This window comes from Telmatherina bonti (assembly GCF_933228915.1).
Source record: "Telmatherina bonti genome assembly, chromosome: 23".
In the NCBI taxonomy this organism is placed as follows: Eukaryota; Metazoa; Chordata; class Actinopteri; order Atheriniformes; family Telmatherinidae; genus Telmatherina; species Telmatherina bonti.
In genome coordinates this window covers 22122629-22143051 of record NC_136632.1, presented here as the reverse complement: position 1 = coordinate 22143051, position 20423 = coordinate 22122629, and the positions used below count along the sequence as shown (strand labels likewise).

Below are 20423 nucleotides of genomic sequence, written 5' to 3'. Positions count from 1 at the left end.
AGGATTCCAGTTTCTTTCTCAATAACTTAATGATATTCACCACAAATAAATAGGAATAATAATTAACTTCTGTTAAAGTCTTCTTTGCACATCTCTTTTATGTGACAGACAGTAAAAACAGAAAGTTACCAGCCTTCATGGCAGTGTCTGATCACGTTGCTTCAGGTGGAAAAACCATGATGCAAGTGTCATTATTTCACAACATCTTTGATGTAAAAAATGCTGATATGCAACATGGTTCATCACGTATGTACAGTAGATAATTATAAATACTAACATGTCTGGTTGCCCAGGCACTTCCTGCACGTCTACTTAAAGCACACAGTACTGGTAGGCTGGGAACTGTGGGTGAGACGCATCAGGATGTTGGGAGGTGTTTCTTCAAGAGATTAAAAAATATTAAATAAAGATGTTGAAATGCAGAATTGAAAGGTAGACTTCTCTAACAAAAGCAGGATATCTTGACTAAAACACAACCAATCACATCTTATACTTAAAAGACGGCATGCATGATGCTTTCAAAGCTACAGAAATATCAGATATTTTAGCGTTTCATTGACAGTTACAGGAAATATTTGATTGGAGTGATTTTCTCAAAAGATTGTGCAACAAAATATTAACTTAAGCCTCCCATCATTTTTGTTCAGGACTGTTTCATGAGTTTATTTTTTATACAATTTTGTTGAAGCGTGGTTGTAAAGCAATTTCTGACTTTCTTTGGTTAATCTCACAGAATTATTTTTACTTCTGTCAGATTCAAGTTATTTCTGCGACCATTGTGAGTTTTTCTTTCATTGACTGAAGGGTAACAACAGTTTTGTCCATGTCCTAAGTGCCCAATGAGCTGCAGAATGTTTTAGCAAACGTCTGTTTCCTTATTTTGTTGTTTAGTAGAAGCTAAATGCGGCTAGCTGAAGCTAGCTGGCGACAAACCAAAGCTAACGTGACTCCTAAACATTTTACACACATTGGGCTGGTTTACAGCAATAAATGCATTTCCTATAATTCATGTAATATTAAAGAGATAACAGAACTATTGGCAACTGGCCTGGTTTAGTTTTATGCTTTTTATATGCTGTTTAATAGGAAGCAGTACTGCTGTAATGTCCCATAAGCTAAAGGCTAATGCTGACTTTTCATGATGATAAGTTATTAACATAAGTTGAGCCAAAGTTACTGCTTCATTTAATACTGAAACTATCATTTATAATGTTTTTGTGGCAAATTTTGCTTTATTTGTTTGTTTTGTGAATGTCACTGATTTAATTTTGCAACAGTGTCCTGAGGCCTGTGGGAAATTACAGGTTTAGTGGCCAAAAGTTACATGGTACCCCGTTAAATGAAACTATAGAACCAGTGGAATAAAGTTCTTGTGCATGACGATGCAGGAACATGTTATCACCTCATAACTGCAGACTAACACTGGACAAACTGTACTTTGAGTTGAGGTTTGCTGATAAGAAAGAAAAACAAAAGGGGCTTATATATCATCATGTTATGACAGCCGCTGCATCTCTTTATTGGTTCATCTAGAAAAGAAAAAAAAACTGGCAGCATTTATTTCAATACAAGATTGAACGAGCCATCAGACGCTTTACTTGTTGCAGGGAGGAAGAGAAAAGCAGAAGTCTGCGCTGACATCAAGCAACGTCAGAAAAAGCAGAAGAAAAAGGTGGAGATCAGACTTTATCTCCATGTCAATGTTTCCCTTGTCTTCAGCCACAGATAAAAAACAAAACAACAAAATAATTCACCCTTGACAGTCAAAGTTTTGTCTGAGAGCAACTCGGGACTTTTATTTAGCCTGTTATCACACACACCTGCGACATTCCTGTCTTTCTTTAGCATCGTCACGCTTGTCTGGCATCCTCCATCTTTACACAGATGACATCACCGGGGAAGTGTGTGTGCAGCTGGAAAAGCTTCATCCTCAACCTGAGTGTGTGGCTGTAATAGGCAGACTAAACGGTCATTTAGCTGCGCAAACTGTTTCCAAGTAGCATTTTAAAGGAGATAAAGGCATTTTTATCATTTCTGTCCTTTTGTTTACTCCACTGTGTGGCAATCCCTCACTACGCTCCCCAAATGTGGTGGTTATGCCACCAAAGTCCTCCCTCAGCTCTCCTACAACAATCTGGGGGGCCTTCTGGGGGGAAATATTTCATCTGGGCAGCACAAACACTGCAAAAAGCTCAAGATCAGGTTATGTTTAAACAAACAAAACTTTAAAAAGGAAAATGAGAGGAATGTCCAAAATAAAAAAAATATTCAGTTTGCCATAAAATAAGAGCAGAAAAACTGTTTATTCTAAATTTTAACAGCAGAAGTGACTGCAAATTAAATCCCTGCACATATAATCTGCTGGTTAATCCTTTTGGAAGGATATTACTCCTAAATATGCAACTTTTTAACCTTTTCCTTCATAAACATTGAACATTTCTGCTTATTTACACACAGATTTGGCCTTTTTTGCTCTATTTTCAGACATTCAGTCACTTAATGACTTCATATTTAATTTTATTTCAGTCAACATCAACAAAGAAGTGAATCTTGTCTCTACTGAAAATAACCCTGATCTGAAAGCTTTTTCCTTCCTGGAGTTTTAATAAAATGTCTGATTTATCCACTTATAGAATGACTATTATTTTCCCTTACCTTCTCTGGCCTCCTCTCCTCCATCCCTACTCTGTGTGACTTCCTGTCGAGTTCGCAGGGGGAAGCAGACTTCAGTCACACCTTTCCTCTCGGCATTCCCGCATTAACATAGTCTACATACGTGTGTGTGTGTGTGTGTGTGCGCGTGTGTGACATAAATGTGCTGTAAAGTGCTCACACCTTTCCGCTGGTATGGACATTCCTCAGCTAATAGAAACACAATCAAACGCTTCTGGAGGGGGCATTCCTGGGCTAATGGACACTTCTATACACACTGCACAGTGTTGTTAAAAGGGGACACATGCATATCTATGTGTATGTATTTTATTTTCTTTACTCTACTTGCGTTTCAAACCTGCTAACATATGTCATGTCAGATGGAGCCACTCAAGAAAAGCTAAACAGATAAATGACATAAATGCAGAACACCAGTGCACAATGCAAAAGATCAATAATACTTGTTTTTCTCTTTCTATTCTTTTCTATTAAAGAAATTATTTAAATAAAAAAAAAAAAAAAACACAGAGCAACAAAACATTTTCTGTACACTCCCTTCTCTTGTTTACTTCCCATAACTTATAGCAAACTATTTAACACTGTGCAGATGAACATTTCTTTTGGGGGAAATTTTTTGGTAAAATTAGGCAAGAGTGCATGAAATGAATCAAATACAGGGGACTTGATATAAAAGAGAGGAAAGACAAACCAAACAGGCTTTGAGATAAATTTGTCATCAAACTTGGTCTGAAAAGACTGAAAATGACGACTTCTACCTGCTGTATCAAATAAGCAGAAAGAGCTTTACTGATGGCTTTCAAAGCATTCTGTAAACATGGAGAGATAGTTTAAGTTCATGTCATGAATCATTAAACTCATTTAATATCATGAACACTTTATCTGAACCTACTTCCTTAACCTAACAACGTTAGTTAAACTTAACCAGGAAACTGCCTTTGTCTCCTCTCTCTCTTGTTGTTTTTAGTAAGAAATGGTGTAAATAAAATAGACAGGACTAGACTTGATGAATAGAAGCTGGTTATATGTATAATTTTCTTCCCACTGTCGCCTTGTGCATGCTCAGGATGGAGGATTGGATCAAAGTCATGACTCGATGCAATCAGTTGGTTTCTATTATAGGATATGTATGAATTGGCTTGAAATGATGTGTATGTTGATTTGTGTATGTAAAGTGCCCTGTGACAACATTGTTGTGAAGTGGCGCGATACAAATAAAGTTGAATTGAATTTAAATGAATATAATCTCTCATCTCATCTTCAAAAAAGGGAATTTTTTTAAAAGGGAACATTGGCTTCCTGTGTATCTGTGCTGCATCGTCTAGTTCTACGTACCAACTTAAAATGAACAGGAAGGAGGAAGAAAAATCTACCTTTTGGTCTTAAAACCAACAAACCCTGCAGACTAAACTAGCTGGACCACACGGCGACAAGAGACTACACTCAGCACAAGGATGTGAGCCAAACTGGACCACACTGGCATTGTACTGGTACCGTGCAGGAGCCTGTGAGGGGAGACCACAGTAAGTCTGTTTGGAGAGGCCACCCAGAAATGTCCCAACTAAGCGAGGAAAGAGCAAAATGATGTGAAGGAGAAGAAGTAGAAAAAAAAGGAAGACTTGGGAGAAAAATATGTGACAAGATGTGGAAGGACGACAACGAGACAAGAGGAGATTTGAAAGAAATAAAGCAAAAAGAGGAAAGCAGGAGGAACCGATAACAGCAACAGATCCAACCTCAGTCATGTTAACTCTGCTGCTCTGAAGATAAATATAAAGAACATTTGGCTCGTCTTTCCACACTGTAGCTGCTGTTTAAAGTGCCTGCTGAGAAATGTTCTCATTAGCCTGAAATATGTTTGTTTGAATGGCTATGTGTTTATCTGTTAGTCAGAGGGACTTGCACAGGTCTCATTTGTTAACACAAGAACTGAGCAACAAAACTCAGAAGTGTTTGCAGAGCGGGTATATGTGGGCTGAGATTACGAAACTTCATGGTTGTGACCTTAGAGGAAGGCCGTGAAGGAAAATAATGCGGACTTTGTTTCAGAGCTGAACTACAGCCTGTCTTTCTTTATTAAATGCCACCATCCTTGATCACATTTCTGAATAATCCTCCACTGTTTAATCCAGAAACTGCCATTAAAAGTGCAGGATAATGTCTTCAGTGTCTGACGTTCTGGTAAATCTGGATGATTGATGAGCTGCAAAAAGATAATATTTGACATTTTTTGGTTTAAAATTTCACTCATTGAATGAAATGCAGTTTGCATAAGAATCAAGCTGCTGAAGTCATTTTTTATTCCCATTTATTCACATAATTCTTGAAGCTGTTTAATGTTTAACAGTCTCAATACTATACTCAAGAGTACTATCAGTTCAAATACTGATCTATATTTTCCCTGTACAAACATATAAAGGTTTTTATAAACAAAAATAAGCTAACCCAGTCTATACAAATCTGAAGCCCAAAGCTTCAACTTTAGTGTCACAAACAGCCTCATTTCTTTATCTAATGAGACGGATAAACTGCCTAAAAGGCCACAAAAAGACTAAACACGCCAAACACAAGGTCAGCCAATGAAAGCCAAAGCAAACACAACCTCAGTAATGAAGGATAATGAGCTTCACCGCGGTTCACTGAGTCACATATGAAGCAACTGAACAATTCACCATCTGTCATATCAGACAACTTTGTTCCTGAAAGCCCCTCAAGCTGCCTGACACTCCTACTACAGGAAAGTGACAAAGTTGTTGCTCAAATTACACAAACTGACACTTCCTGAAAATATGTAGGCTTTAATGTCTGGATATGTCCTCACAACGGAAATAAATCTAATCCTACGTGTGTGTGAGATCACCTTCGCACCCCCGCGTTCAGGCTGCATTCCCATCCCAACTGAGATGATGTTTCTGTTGCGCAATGGTATTTTTAGCCACTTTGGAGCTTGTGGTTCTGGCAATGAAAACATATCTTTCTCCTGGTCAAACAGTTTAATTCAGACTGAAATGTCTTGATAACTATGAGACACGTTGCTGTTAAATGTGAACTTCAAGCTAAATTTCTCAGCTTCTAAACGGCAACATTAAAAATTCTGATTTAGACTTGGATCGTGTAAACCATCGTTTCCTGAACGGTTGTGTCGACATGTTTGCAGAACTTAGAGACTTCCATGTTTACCCACCAAAACTTGCTTCTGCTTGACATCTTTTCACAAAGGTTCTGCGAAGATATGTGCCACTGGCGAGCATACAACCATGCTAAATACCACGGAGTGTTTGATGACAAGCATTATAATCCAAAAAACACGTCTACAGGTAACAACAAAAGGAAAAAAGAGGATTTCTTTGTGAAACATTACTCTGAAAGGCTTTGTAAAGTCTGTTAAGCTGCTGAAAACCCAGCATAACCCCACTCAAGATACACTCCATCATAAAATAAAACCTTTCTAATTTCACGCACCACTGTGACAAAAAAGCCTTTTCCTGCTTTATGACCATTTTATTCCAATTACCCAATAATTCTCATATCTCAGTTTAGTCTTTTGTCAAACAGGACAAACCACAGACAGCAGTTTGATCTAAGACTCATTTAATCCCAGATTTTCTTAGCTGAGTGAAAAAGTGGTCTTAAATTACATACTGTAGTATTGGAGTACTATTTCTTGTCGCTGCGATACAAAGGACACAATGAGGATGATGAGGTTTCCAAAGGAAGGTGTGTCTTGATGAAATCAGATAATAGAAAGAATGGAAACAATACCTGCGCTGCTGTGACTATATGTCAGTCTACAGTCACACCAACCCTGCACCTCAGATATGCTGGAAAATCCCTGCTTAAGAAATGTTTAATGTCATACAGGATGACGGGTTATTTAAGAAGCATGTCTGAGTCGATGTACGGCCATGGTGTGTGTTACCGAGCGATGAGCAAAATGTGTGCAATGAAAGACCTAAAACGCAGTTTACCTCAGGAATCACGCGTCTGTGGGCATGTCTGGACACATTACAGTGATGTGGTGCTTTGTGCACCGGTTCTGCAACATGATTTGAGTGGAACTCAGGGTTGAGTATCGAGCGCTTTTATCAGATACCTGAACCTATAATGGAGACCAATTTTTTAAAATTTTATTTTCTTTTGCTTTCATTGTTTTGTTTAGTTTCTTATTAACAAAAAAAAAAAAAAAAAGCTGTGCTAAACAAGCTGGCAAAGTGACAGTAAGAGCTTAATGACAGATACGAAGTTCTTCTTAATGCGTAATTATTCTTTATTTTTTTAATATTGCTAAATGACACTAATTCTGGCCCTGATGAGGGGAAACAAGGCAAGAGATAAGCTGTGTTTGAGTATCACATGAAAAATCTGATGCTTTTATTTATTTTTTCTGCTGCTTTGTGCAAAGTCTGCCAGCCAATCACAACATTTGGACTAATCAGAGTCAAATATTGTGCTTTGAGCTTTACAATCTCAAACACACACTGTCAGCCGCTTGATGATTTTGGGACATTTAATGTGTTTTAACCATGTAAATGTGATCAGCTTTTGAGGTGGAAGTTCAAACTTTTATGAAACTAAACAAAAAGCCATAAAACAATAAAAACAAGCTAAAAACTTGCCAAGTAAAACTGTTTCTAAACTGTACAAAGGGCTGCAAATACAAAATGGTAATGATACCTTGCATTTTAAGTTAAAATGGCAAAAGGAACTGCCTTCTGAAATGTCAGAGGATGGTTGGCTCTTGATGTGCGTGACACAACAGACGTCCACTAGTTTAGAGAGGTGGAGGGAATCTGGATGGAAGAGTCTAGTCAGATTCTTTTTTACATCTCATATCATAAGTAAACAAAGGGGAGAAAAGCAGCAATATTGGAGACAGTGTGGACATGGGAACGCCAATCACTCGCACATATTTTGGACATGTCCAAAATTGGATCCATTCAAATTACTGGGAAAATAATGGGTCATGACATCCCCAAAGACCCTAAGATCTTCTTGTTGGGACTACTTCTGAGAGAGGTGATTCAAAAAGAGGACTTTTATCTCTTAAAAGTTCTAATGATTGCATGAAAAAGGCCATCACCGGTACAGGATCAAAACGGCCCCACCTCGGACTGGTCAATAGCTGGAAATTGTGGAGGAACTATGGAGAAGTTGACATTTGTTCTACGCATCAAAAGGCATGTTTACAATAAACACTGGACAAAGTGGTTTGTATATGAGAAAGATGCATAATTATCGTCTTTACTTTGTCTACCGTATTTTCACGAGCATAAGGCGCACCGTACTAAAAGGCGCAGTCTCAGTTATGTGCACCCTTTCTGTATTTAACACATACATAAGGCGCACCTGACCATAGGGCGCGGGTTTTATATACCGGTACAATCCACGCCCACACTTCCCCCTTTAACATTCTCAATGCACACAAGCATACAAGTATGCCTTTTTAAAAATAGAGCAGGAGTTTGGTTGTGCTTTATTTAAATAGTGATTACAAAGTACTAACATTTTTTAATCATCAATAGGCGCGGGCATGGTAAAACACACGGATAAAACAAGCACACAAGTGTGCGTATTTAAAAATAGACCGGGACCAAAACTGAGTTTGGTACTCACATTTTTTTTTTTTACCGGTAATCGTCATCAGTCAAACCCATCAAAGTCCTCATCCTCTGTTTCTGAATTGAACAGCTGCGCTAAATCTCCAGCAAACATGCGAGCTTCACTTTCTTCACTGTCAGTCACTTTCCGTGCCGTGCGGCTCCTCTGAAATGATGCCGGCTTTTGCGAAAGCGCGGACAACAGTGCCAGCAGACACGTTAGCCCAAGCGTCTTTCCTCCAACTCGGGCCACCTTGCCTTACGTCCACGGAAACTCAGCTGCGTCTTCTTTACCTGTCGGAGCTCGTTTTCCATCTTCCTCCACTTGCGAACCATCGATTCATTAATCTTAAATTCTCTCTCGGCTGCTCGATTTCCACGTTGCTTGGTGTAGTTGATGGCCTTCAGTTTAAACTGTGCTTCATAAGCGTGTCTTTTTGCCATTTTCAGGGTTGTTAGAAAAAGGTGTTCTGCATAACGCACATACCTGTTCTTTTATATGCGATCAACGCCCGCGCTTCACCCTTTAACGTTCTCATGGTGTTCTCTACTACGTCCGATTACAACAACAACAACAACAACACGCACACAAAGGGCGCACTGCACTATAGGGTGCGCCGCACATTTTGAAGCAAATCTAAGACTTTTATGTGCGCCTTACGGTCGTGAAAATACGGTACTTTATATTTCACAAATGTACAGTGCCCCTTGTGTTCTGTTTTTGTGTAGTAATATTTAAAAATGCTAAATAAAGAGTTTAAAAAAAGAAAAGTCTGGAAAACACTAAGTCCAAGCTACTTCAGGACTTCTGAGTTTAAGGATGACTGCAGAAATAAATGTATTCCAGACTTAAAATCTCATAAAATGAATCATGAAAGCCAAAAAAAAACAAAAAAAAAGCCCATTACACAGTAACCAAGAAGCCTGTTGTCATAAGTAAAGTGGAAGCACTGTACAGTAATTCATTTTTAATTCCACACACACCTTCACACATCAACCCTCGCTTTTCTAAAAACAGCTGGCAGACTTTAATCATCACCCACCAAAACACAAACTTCTGCAGAATAGTTCCCTGCGAAATGACAATCTTCAAAAGCTTCCAGTGAAGGTTGTCACACACACCTTTCGAAGACAACTTCCTCCTCTCTGCCATTTATCTTCATCTGACGCTCACTTTCTCCCGTGCACATCAAAGAGACCACCTCAAAGAGCGCTGTGGTTTGGTGATAATGGCGGCCCCATAGATCACAGTCAGCATAAACTGCTCCCAGATGAGCACTATTTGGTGCCCTGCGCTTCATTACTTGTCATATAGACACCGGCAAGCAGAAAAGCCAGCTTGCTTTGCTGTAAACTTGAATAACTGCTCATTATTTTCTTACTTTGCCTTCATAGATGCCACTTGGAGTTTAGGAATTTATCTGATGAACTGTGATTAGCGTGACTTTTATCTGCAAGCAGCAAAAATGCAACAAAATCATGACAGAGAAAAAGATCCTGCTCGGAAATAGCATGAAAAAGCTCCTAAAGCTGCTGGAGCTGATGCTCATTATAAGGTAGGTTTCCTCTTCCATCTGGCACCCTTTGACCCCAAAGGGTTCCAGCTCCTCCACAAAGTATGCTGGGACCACAGCGGTGGGGGTTTATGAACCACTTGACCACCTGTTCATGGAGTCTGTACAGTAGGCAGTCTGTTCAAGGCAGCTGGTTGCGTGATTCATCTGTCGACGAGCTTCATTAACTGTAACCTGGTGCACGGGAGGAAACCATTCCAGTCAGGCTGCAGCAGCTGATTATTTTCATTTTTTATGAATCTGTCTGACTAGCAGACCAGCAAAGATCACAAACTGGTAATATCAGATAGATTTATCTTAAAACTAGACGTATGGACAAAAACATCGTGTGAACAACTTTTGGACTTCAGGGACGTTACTTCTACACTTGAATTATAGAATTAATCTCTAAAAAAAAAAGACTAGTCAGTTTGTGATGCTCAAGTTCAAACATTAATGGGGTCGGATGTGATGTAGGATCAGATTTCAGCACAACACCTGCAGATTTTCCATTTAGCTGTGGGATTCAGCAACACCAGAAAGGTGCGTCTATTTCTCTCAAAATGGCGAATCGATGGTGTCGTGCAACACTTAGCCTTTTTTTAAACAAACCTGGTGGACTGATGAGTCACCTTGTGAAAGCAGTTCTGTGACATGAAACCATGCAACAGCAGCAGCTGCATACAGGTGCAGTGGAAACTGTTTCATTTAACATGACTGCAAGCAGGCAGTTCTTTAAAACCTATGATTTGACCAGCTGCTCAATGCAAGTTGTAAAATTTCACACCAACAAAGATAAGCAATGCAAAGTTAAGAAAGCTTTAATGTTCAAAGCCAGCTATATTTGAGGATTAATGAGAAAAAGAATTTTGCCCGCAACTCCACAAAGAATATCTATTTACTTATTTACATTTTTTTTCTTTTGAAAAAACAAAAAAAACAAAAAAAACGCATTCATGTGCATCCAAAAAAATAAAAAAATCCTGCAATTTTTTAAAATTTCTTCATTCACTTTCAGGTATAAAGGTTTTAAAACGTTCTACAAGAACATAAGAAAAGCTGTAAAACTAACAATGAAATTGTGTCTTTCCCATTGCTTCATTTTTTGGGCAACACAAGGACTATGCAGTGTATGTGTACTCCATCTCACAGCACCTCTGACAATAATTTAAACCCTTTTCCACACACGCAGTCCTGACAACCACCTCATATTGTCCATGACGCAGGCAGTTCCTTTCAAAGGCAGCTTTATCTTGTTATACAACAAAGCACAGAGCTGAGTCAAGGGGCTGCGTTATGTGCTGCAGTGTGTCTTTCCACCCATAGACCATATATGAAGGATGGACGGAGCCTCCGGCGGTTAAAAGTGAAGCCTATGTGGAAGTGCATAAAACTGCAGTTCCCCCTTCATCCACTAGGGGCTGCAAAACAGAGCAAATCCCCATAGACTCCCATGTTAAAAAGACCAACTTCACAGCAGAAAAAAGCATGTTTACAGCCTGGTTCAAAAATCCATTTTAGGTTTAATAGGTCATGACAACTGTGGGGGGGGGGGGGGGGGGGGGGGGGGGGTGTGTGTTTCTAACTCGCCCGTTTAAAAGTAATTTAATCTCCAAGGTTGGCACATTTAGGGTCGTGTCCTTTGATTGACAGGTACCCGATCTCCTGCTTCAAGTCAGAAGAATGTAGAACAACCGCGGTTTTTAGCTGATTAACAACGTGACTTAGATTTAGTCCGTTTACCTCCATTAGCTGGTTAGCTCCTGTTATCTCTGGGCAAGCTCGGTTAGCTCTTAGCTACAAGCTGCAAGCGTCATCCCCCATGACGCTTGCAGAGCTCCTCTCAGCTCCACCTCTTTGCCCATATTTGTATTTTCCGGACAAGACGACGCACATGCTCCTGCCAAGATGGAGATGGTAGGAACCGCCCACCGAGCTTCAATTCAGCTCTTCAGAAACTTATGAGTGACGCTACGGAGGCTCTGTCCGTCTTTTTACATACAGTCTATGCTTTCCACGCATAAAAACACTCTGGTTGTGTTTGGAAGAGACACGAAGTTAAGAAACAGCATCACTTAGGTTTTTCAGAGCAGAGGAGAACAAAAGGCAAGCGCCTCATAAAAAGCTTCTAGAAAAGTCAACAGAAGCTGCACTTCACAACACAAAGCTTCACATAACACCGACACACTAACACACACTGCTGGCCAGTAAGCATGTAATAAAGTTGTTGGGCAGGGGAGCAACTGCACCCTAAAGAAACACTAAACTTTCAACAAGTCATACAAATCATGAGCAGACTGAACATCTGTTCTGAATCTACTCGCAGTTCATCTGAATAATGTTTAGATATTCTGCTTGAAACCATAAATATCACTTTTAAAGCGGCCGTAAAGCTCGGTCTGGGGGTGAAGAAGGTCTGTAGGTTGCCTCCGCTGCACAGCAGGAACCTGGTTGAACATTTCACAACAATCTGATATTTGTTGAGGTCTGTCGTCAGGACTACTTAAAAAAACAAAAAAAACAAAACAAAAAAACAACACAGTTTTATGTGATGATGCAGTATCTGAAAACCATTTCTGATTGTTAAGTTGCATCTCTAGTGAGATTTCAGCGTTATTGTCAGGTTTAACAACTAATAGCGCCTGTTATCTTTGCATAATTGTTTTTTTTTTTTTTTTTTTTTTTTTTATGTTTATCTCAGTTTGTCTTCCTGTAAGTGCTCCCGATGATCCCCTGCTTTGTTACACAAGATGTTTTGTTTTTTGTCTTTTTATTTCCCCAATAAAAAGGCGTAGCAGCTGGTTGTCTGGGTTTTGATTATACCACTGTTGCTGTTGTTTCTTTGTCTCCATCTTCTCATCACTCTGCCTTTTCTGTTCACTGTCACCCTTCTTTTGTTCCCCTGTCAGGTCCAACATTAATATTAATATGTAATCCAGCAATAACCTCATTAAAAACAAAGACGAATACTTAAGTATCAAAGGGGGTCTTGTAGCAACAAAGCTGAATTTCATTTATGCTTGTAAAGCTCCCATTTAACAAAGCTAATGTTCCCGACGGTGAACAGAACAACACTCAGCTGCCTTCATGATTGACAGGACAAGCTTATAAAACTGAAGATAAAGAAAAGAAATATACTTCACTTCTTTCTGGGTGAGAAAAATAGAAAGAAAACAGTGAATTTATAAAGGAAATGTTTAAATTAAAGTTACAGTACTGACTGTTAAAACAAACCTAAACTTTACTTCAGAGCTCAGATATATTTTACAAATGACAAAAACATGGTTTCTGACACTAAAAGCAAACCTGTAGCAACTTATTTATCACCCTGAGTGAACGCAACAAAGCTCTTACTGACACGCCATCCCATGTTTACAGTTGGCATGGCGACGCTGTGAGTCTAAACATGCTTTAAAAGGTTTAATGAGAAAAATGTTTAATAGGCGGTGAGTTTAATGCGCATGATGCATGTGACCCATCTGTATTTAACAGAGGCTGAAGACGTGCTTCTGAAACTTGTCGAGTCGGTACCATGTCAGACAGGATCCAGTATCACCTGCCAAAACCGATACTGGTAGTAAAATATTTGATATTTAACTTACAGGAGTAAAACTGTCAAAGGAGTGGTTTCAAACCAGATGTGGCCTCAGTCAAATAAAAATAAGAGAAGATGGGAAGCTTCAGATGCATGATTGTTGATCATCTGATGCCAGCAAGTCAGGAAACCTGGGATGACCCAACCAGTTAACCAGTACTGTGGTTTCTCTGAGATCTCAACTGTATGTGGCACTTAGTCCTGATTACTTAACATAAACTGGATAAATTGATATTTATTAGGGATCTGAATCCTTGTTTGCAAGTTTTACTCACTGGAGTGGATCTAATTACATTTAGGAGTCCAGTTTCCCATGTTTGAGCTCAAAACCTGTTTGTTAGGTGAATACTTTTATCTTATATGCAGTTTTATAAAATCCAGTCATATCCTCAATTTGCTGAATCTGCCGTCCGTCAAAAGTAAACAACAACAGAACTGCAGTGGTCGTGACAGAGCGGCAGGACACAGCTGAAAACAGACAGGAAGTAGGGGCTGAGGAAGCAAGACAGAGGAAGGAAATCTAGAGAGAGAGAGAAAATGGGAGTAAGAATAGTTTGGATTTACATTTGCATGAGAACAGGAAACAACAAAACCAGGATTTCAGTAAAAAAAATGCCAATGATACAGTCTATTATAATTAAAAAATAAGTGATTATATTAAAGGTCACTATATTAAAGATGAATGACATAAATAAAACTCTTCAGATGGAGAAAAAATACAGTAATTCAACTTAAACAAATATTTATCCTAACATTTTCATTATAGGTGTTATACCGTCTCATTTTCCTGTTTTATTTTTTAAGCTTTTTATTTATTCATTCATTCATTCATTTATTTATGCATTTACTTTTTTTCCTTTCAATAAATCTAAGACTGATGCTGCATGAGTGACTTGATGTTTACGCGAGTTAATGTTTAAAAAATAATTGCCAATTAATTAGTAGATGACTAACTGGTAGTAGCTTCACATTTTAAGCTATTATAATAAAAAAAAAATAATATAGAAAAACCTCAGAGTTCAAACAAACATTGATTTGCAGAGAATAAAGTTTGCAGTGAAGTGGAAGAAAGTAAAAACTGTAAGCAGGGTGGAGATACTAAAGAACAGATAAGATCTATCATGGTGGCAAGCGCTCTCGTTGGAAAGTCCCGTTGTACGTTTCCGACAGCGGCAGGTGAGGAAGAAGCGAAAAGCGAATAATGTCACTTTGATAGGCGCTGGGACACCAAAGAAAAGCTCCAACTGATCAGATCTAAATAAAAGCAGGACACACACAGACTGGTTTGACAGGACAAATAAAATGAACTGCAGGTAAAATCCATACCTGGCAAAGGTTACAGGGTGGAGTTAGGTAAATATATTCTCTCAGCCGTGGACATGGATGATAAGAAGTGGAGAATGATCCACAAACATCTATTATCTCCCCTGGTCCGGCATGATGTCAGCCCTCTTCAGCTCATTTGAAAGGCAAACACAGAACACGGCAGTCCTCTTCAACCCAGACAGTCTCGGTCAAGACTTCTTTACAGAGAAACATGCTCCTGTCATGCATCTGCAGGGTGAACGGCCGTCTTATCGTCCTGCTGCTGGAATCATAAGCTGATTTACAGGCTGAGAATTCGCTGGGATGATGTATGATTAACGGAAAGCAGAGAGCGGTGGGGTTAATGCTTTTTTTTCCCCCTCTTTCTGAGAGACTGTAAATGGAAGAACTGGGGAATGTTTAGACTTTCTCTTTCATGACCCAGATTATCAGCAGCTCCTGCATCAGAATCTGGCACATTTTCTTTTTATTTTCTCTTCCTGAAGGCTTCACTTGGGTTAAGGTGGAGAGTTTATTGGTAAACCTTTGACCTGTGTGGGATATGAAACATATACACGGGAAACTTTTTATTATTATTATTGTTTAATCTGTTGTGGAAAAACCAGGCAAACTTTCTATTCAGGTTGCATTTTTACAGTATTTGCATGCCTTATTAAGTTATTTTATGTCCATATTTTAACTTAAATGAAGAAACTTGGGATCAGAACCAGTGTTAACCTCATGTACTGAGAAATGTGGCCTTATTAGCACTTAGCCGTGGCAATAGATGGCTCTTACAAGTCATTTTCAGATGACCGTCTCCACCAGGAAGCTGTTATAACTCATGTTAGTGGCTTAAATACCAGCTCAAAAAATAACTTAATATACTAATGCATTTGTGGTTTTAAAACAGTAGCATCTTCTCCTGCAGAGTCAGCTGGGTTAGCGAGTATGTGAGGACTGTCACTTACATAACTCGCAGTTATTGCATGGGAGTTGGCTGCCTTGTAGCAAATGTTATCCCCACCTGTTTAGTGATTTGGAAGCTGCAAAGTGAGCAGGTGCCGGATCGGATCATCTGTTGGGATGTTTTACTTGAAGGCATCCTTCGTCTCATGACGTCAGACTCCTCAGTGCATTAGTATGGTACTGGCGTACTGCATGTATCAGCAATCACTGTGGCTGGTTGGGAAATTTTAACATATCACTCAACCTTCATTTTTACGCCAGACTGTGAAAAATTCTTGAAAAGCAAAACAAAAACACAGATTTAGACACTCTTTAGAAAGCCATGTTTTATATTTGATATTTTTAAAAGTTTTCTAGAGTCCTCAGTGAGAATATAAAACAAAGGCAAATGACTTGGAAATGCGTCCAAGTCTGAGCAGCTACTTGACCCTGCAGCATATTAACTAATTCTCAGTCAGCTGAAAACGGTAAGCGGCTGACCTTCATCCATTTCACAAGCACAATGCAGTCGCTGTCACAGTAAACTACATTACATTTGCTGCACATGCGGCTGTGTGACTAAAGGAAACCTAGAGTAGACACACGCTGCAGTACCAAACACACTCTGAGGGCCTCATACAGGTTCTTTATCTCCGATTGCTGCTAAATAAGATTAATTCTGGTTAGTGAAGAGGTCTCAGCTGCTACATGGCTCCTCTTATTAAGTCTAAAAAAGGGACAAAAACACCACACATAAGCCTACAGTCTGCCAGGATGATTTGAATTGAAGATGAGCTGCTTTAGCTGTCCACTAGACGGGTGTGTGTGTGCGTGTGTGAGTGCATGTTTGGTGATGCTGGGGGGGTTGGGTGGGATTACCCTTCAGTGTTTTCTCATGTGACGCTCAGACCCACTGGTCAGCGTGACATTTCCCTGACAGAAACACTATTCACACACTGAAAAGGTGGTGGAACAGTGTGTGTGTGGTGGGGAGTGGGAGTAAACCCTGCTCCAGGCTAGAGATAAATCCTCCTCTGATCAGACTGTTACATCTCACTCGTTTCAGCCTCCAGGATCAGTTCACCACATGTTTATTTGTCGTGTTTAAACACAGTTTTACACTCTCGATCATCACGTTTTCCTAGCCATCGCTGCTGATACTCCTGGGAGTTTCTCTGAAGTGAGAATAAAAAATGAGCTGCATGTCTGTTGCTGCCATTTGTGCTGTTACAGCAACTATCCCAGGAAGTGGCTCACTTCCGTATTTCCTCATTTCTGCAAACACCATTCAGCTCACTGAGGCTCTCTGAGGGGAAAAGCACACAAAACAAACATCTATATAAAGCTAAATAAGCTGATATTGTTGCTGCTGCTTCTAACAGCAAGAAATCCAAGCGCTTGCAGGTTCATGGCAGGTCAGTGACATAGTTTGTCCTGAAGAATGCAGTAATCTTATTTATTCCACCATAATCCATCTGCAGATTTGATCATAATCTAAATTTGAGTAATCTTTATGAGAAATGTGCATGCAAAAACATCAGAAACCCTCAGAAAACCAGCTCGATTTGCAGCTTTTTTTGGCCTAAATGTTTGAGAAATACACACCGAGCTTCCGTAACTTCACTTTTATTCAAAAGCTCCTTCCACTTTGGAGATATTTAAATAAAAAAATACCAATGGGATAATCTGCTATTTGCTGAAGCTTCAGCCAGCACCAACATTTAAAGTGAACCGTTGTTGCTTCCATACAAGTACACATACAAGTACACATACAAGTACAAAGTACACATCAACACACTGAATGTCCTATTTTTCCTGATACACAACCAGTCATTTCATATAGTGGTGGCACACATTTTTCCCAAGGGACACATCCACTCTCCGGTTGTAATTACTGTTGTGGGAAACCACCACCCAGCTGCCAGCACCCCCTTCCCATTTCAGGTCTAAAGCCACAGTTTAACACACACAGGTCACAACCCCTCCTTGCAGCATGTGTGAATCCACAAACACGCACGCCGTCATGAAAGAATGAAGACCTATGGAAAAGTTAAGGGTCAAGCATGGCTGCAGAATCTGCAAGCAAGTCGCATCAGAGGGCAAATTTTAAGTGGGCAAAGAAGAAGAATGGCTCAATTCTGTTACAGTATGCTGCGTCTTCAAGGGAAGGAACAAACCAGCTGTGTTTGGAGGACTTTCTCAGATACTCTGTGCTCCTGTAGGAATGTAAGAGGGCACTGTAGGACTGTAGCAGGCCAGGACTTAGCCAGAGACTCCAAGACTAAACTTATTATTGGGTTCCAGACATGACAAACCCAAATGTTAATGGTTTTATGTCAATCCAGTTCTTAGGTCAGGAAAGATCTCAAAGAGATGGCTTGTGGTGGCGTCATCTAGCTCCGAGGTATTACTATAAGCAGAATATCATCACCTTAGATGTTTTTAACAGATTATTCTGAAATAATTGCAGGAATATCATTTGTATGAGAATAAATCTCACTCCCTTACTTTTAAAGACTAATAGTTGCAGGACATGGTGCCAAATGTCAAATTAGACTAAAGTAAAAGCAGCTGCAAAAACTAGAAAATCCGGATTGAAGCCACAAACAAGCGGAGGTGCTGTAATAAACTTCCATCTCCACACATTTTAATGCATTTTAAATTCAATGACAAGCTAATGTGAGAGGTAGAACACTGAAGCTTAAATGCAAGAAATATTCAAAGCTTTTTCTTCATGTCAACACAAAGAAAAAAGCTGCAAAAATCACGAGTTTGATCAAAACTGACGCTTCTTCCTTACTGAGTGAATTAAACCAGACACAACAGGTGACTCTCATTTTAAAGTGGTAATTCGCTTAAAAGGGCGTGAGTTTGTATCATACCAACACAAACAGAAAGGTTTCTGGTTTTTACCTTGTACTCAGAGACTTTCCCTTGAGGTTTTTTGAAGAAAGAGGTCCTGGCCGTGAAAAAGTACTCTTCGGAGTCTTCCTCCAAGCTGCTGTAGCCACTGCTCATCGTGCTATTCCACGTCATTTGCGGAGAAAACTCCTCTACTCGGATCCGATCGCATCAAAAAAAAAAAAAAAACTAAGCAACTTAAGCATGAAACAGATTTCAGAAACTGTTAAAAAAACAAACAAACCCCTGACTGTGTTCACAGTTTCAGAGATTTGCTGGAATGATTTCCTCCTTTAAATCCGCTCAGCTGTCTCCCAGTCGCCTGCTTTCCTCCTCTCCCGTCACGGGCTTCACTGCACCGGCATGAACAAAACTTATTGAAACGTCACCATTTTTAAAGAGGAAAACAAAAGTAATCTCCACTGAAACAAAGGAGGTCCATTTTGTAATAATTTGTAATAATTCGAAAATTTCTAAAGAAAAGTAACAGAATCCACTGAAAGTTCCTCTGAAACGACGCCTTTCCCGTTAACTGGTTAGTGCATACGGTGTTTGTGTGACAGCCAGACAGCTACAGTAAAGCACCGCCTACTATAAGTTCAACCTCCAATCACCTGCTTCATAAGTCATATAGCCACACCCCAAACAACAGGCTAACCAATCAGAGCTCAGATACTAGTTTAAGTAGCGCATAATAATAAAAAGAAGAAAAATGGGGAAAACATAGAAACGCCAAAATCGGCGACTGTCCTATTATTACGCCACATTTTTAAAGTATTGAAAATAAATACTTTAGAAAATCCTGTTGAAAAAAACCCCACAAAGACTACAAAATTATAAGTAAAAAAAACAAAAAACAAACCCAAATATAAATAATTACAAAAACATAGATCACAAGTACAGTGAGATCACAATAAGAGACAATATTATCAATACTGAACAAAAATGACCAAAAATATATTTAAAATATGCACAATAGGCAAAATGACCATGGACAAGAAAATTTAAACAAAACAATGCATTGTTATGAAAATGCAAAATAACTAAAGTTTTGCTAAAACAACAAGAAAGAGATGCAAAATTAACACAAAGTAAACACAAAGTAAAATGTTGCAACACATCTACAAGAAGGCCCCCATACAGACTGAAACAACCACAAACGGTATGTGTTTAGGTTTTCATTGTTGTGTGTCTGTCAGGCTTGGTGTCTTTCGCCTCAGTGTGAGTGAGTAATGGCTTCTTGAAATACCCAGAGGCAAAATTTGAGGCATTTCTTTGCTTTGGTTCAGTTCACCTGGGTAACTTTGACGAAACCTCAGTAAATTCAAAATACTGAAATACAACCCACACATGAAAATAAGGTTACCAGCATCTCTAAAAACAAGGCCAGGGGGTCACTGCGGACCAGCGTGCTGCTACTGATGCTTTTCCCCCTCATTTAATGTCAGATAGATATCTCTAAAATACATAAATAAGCCAGAAAGCAGTCTTACCTCAATCAACAGGCAACAAACCAGTGCAAACTTTCTAAGCTTTTTCCTCTGCAGCATGCTTTCCCTGCCCTAACTAGCATCAAGTAAGCCCAAAATACAGGCACCAAACAGATTTAATAGCTACTGTTGCTGGACTGACGCATTCAGCGTGTGTTTAATTGCAAAGTCCTACGTAGGCAACTTTTATTTTTGGGTGGAACTGGACTTTTCACACTTTCTGGCAGAATCACTTCTAGTTGCTTTCATATCTGTTCATGCATGGGGGGGGTTAACTGCTTTCATCATTGTTGAATCAAGTGAAGAAGTTCATTAAAAACACAAGACAACTTCTGAATGTCTTAATCAACGCAGAGCCAGAGCC

At 39.3% G+C, this 20423-nt stretch overlaps 1 protein-coding gene across 1 annotated transcript in view; it reads right to left on the bottom strand.

Annotated features, from left to right (window-relative positions):
• The window catches only part of rassf3 (Ras association domain family member 3), a 31646-nt gene extending 12666 nt beyond the window's left edge, over positions 1–18980 (bottom strand). The window contains exon 1 of the mRNA XM_079262846.1: positions 18582–18980. Within this exon, the coding sequence (XP_079118972.1) occupies positions 18582–18704 (123 nt within the window). The 5' untranslated portion in view covers positions 18705–18980. The remainder of the gene's footprint in view (positions 1–18581) is intronic.
• Between the last annotated feature and the right edge of the window lie 1443 nt (positions 18981–20423).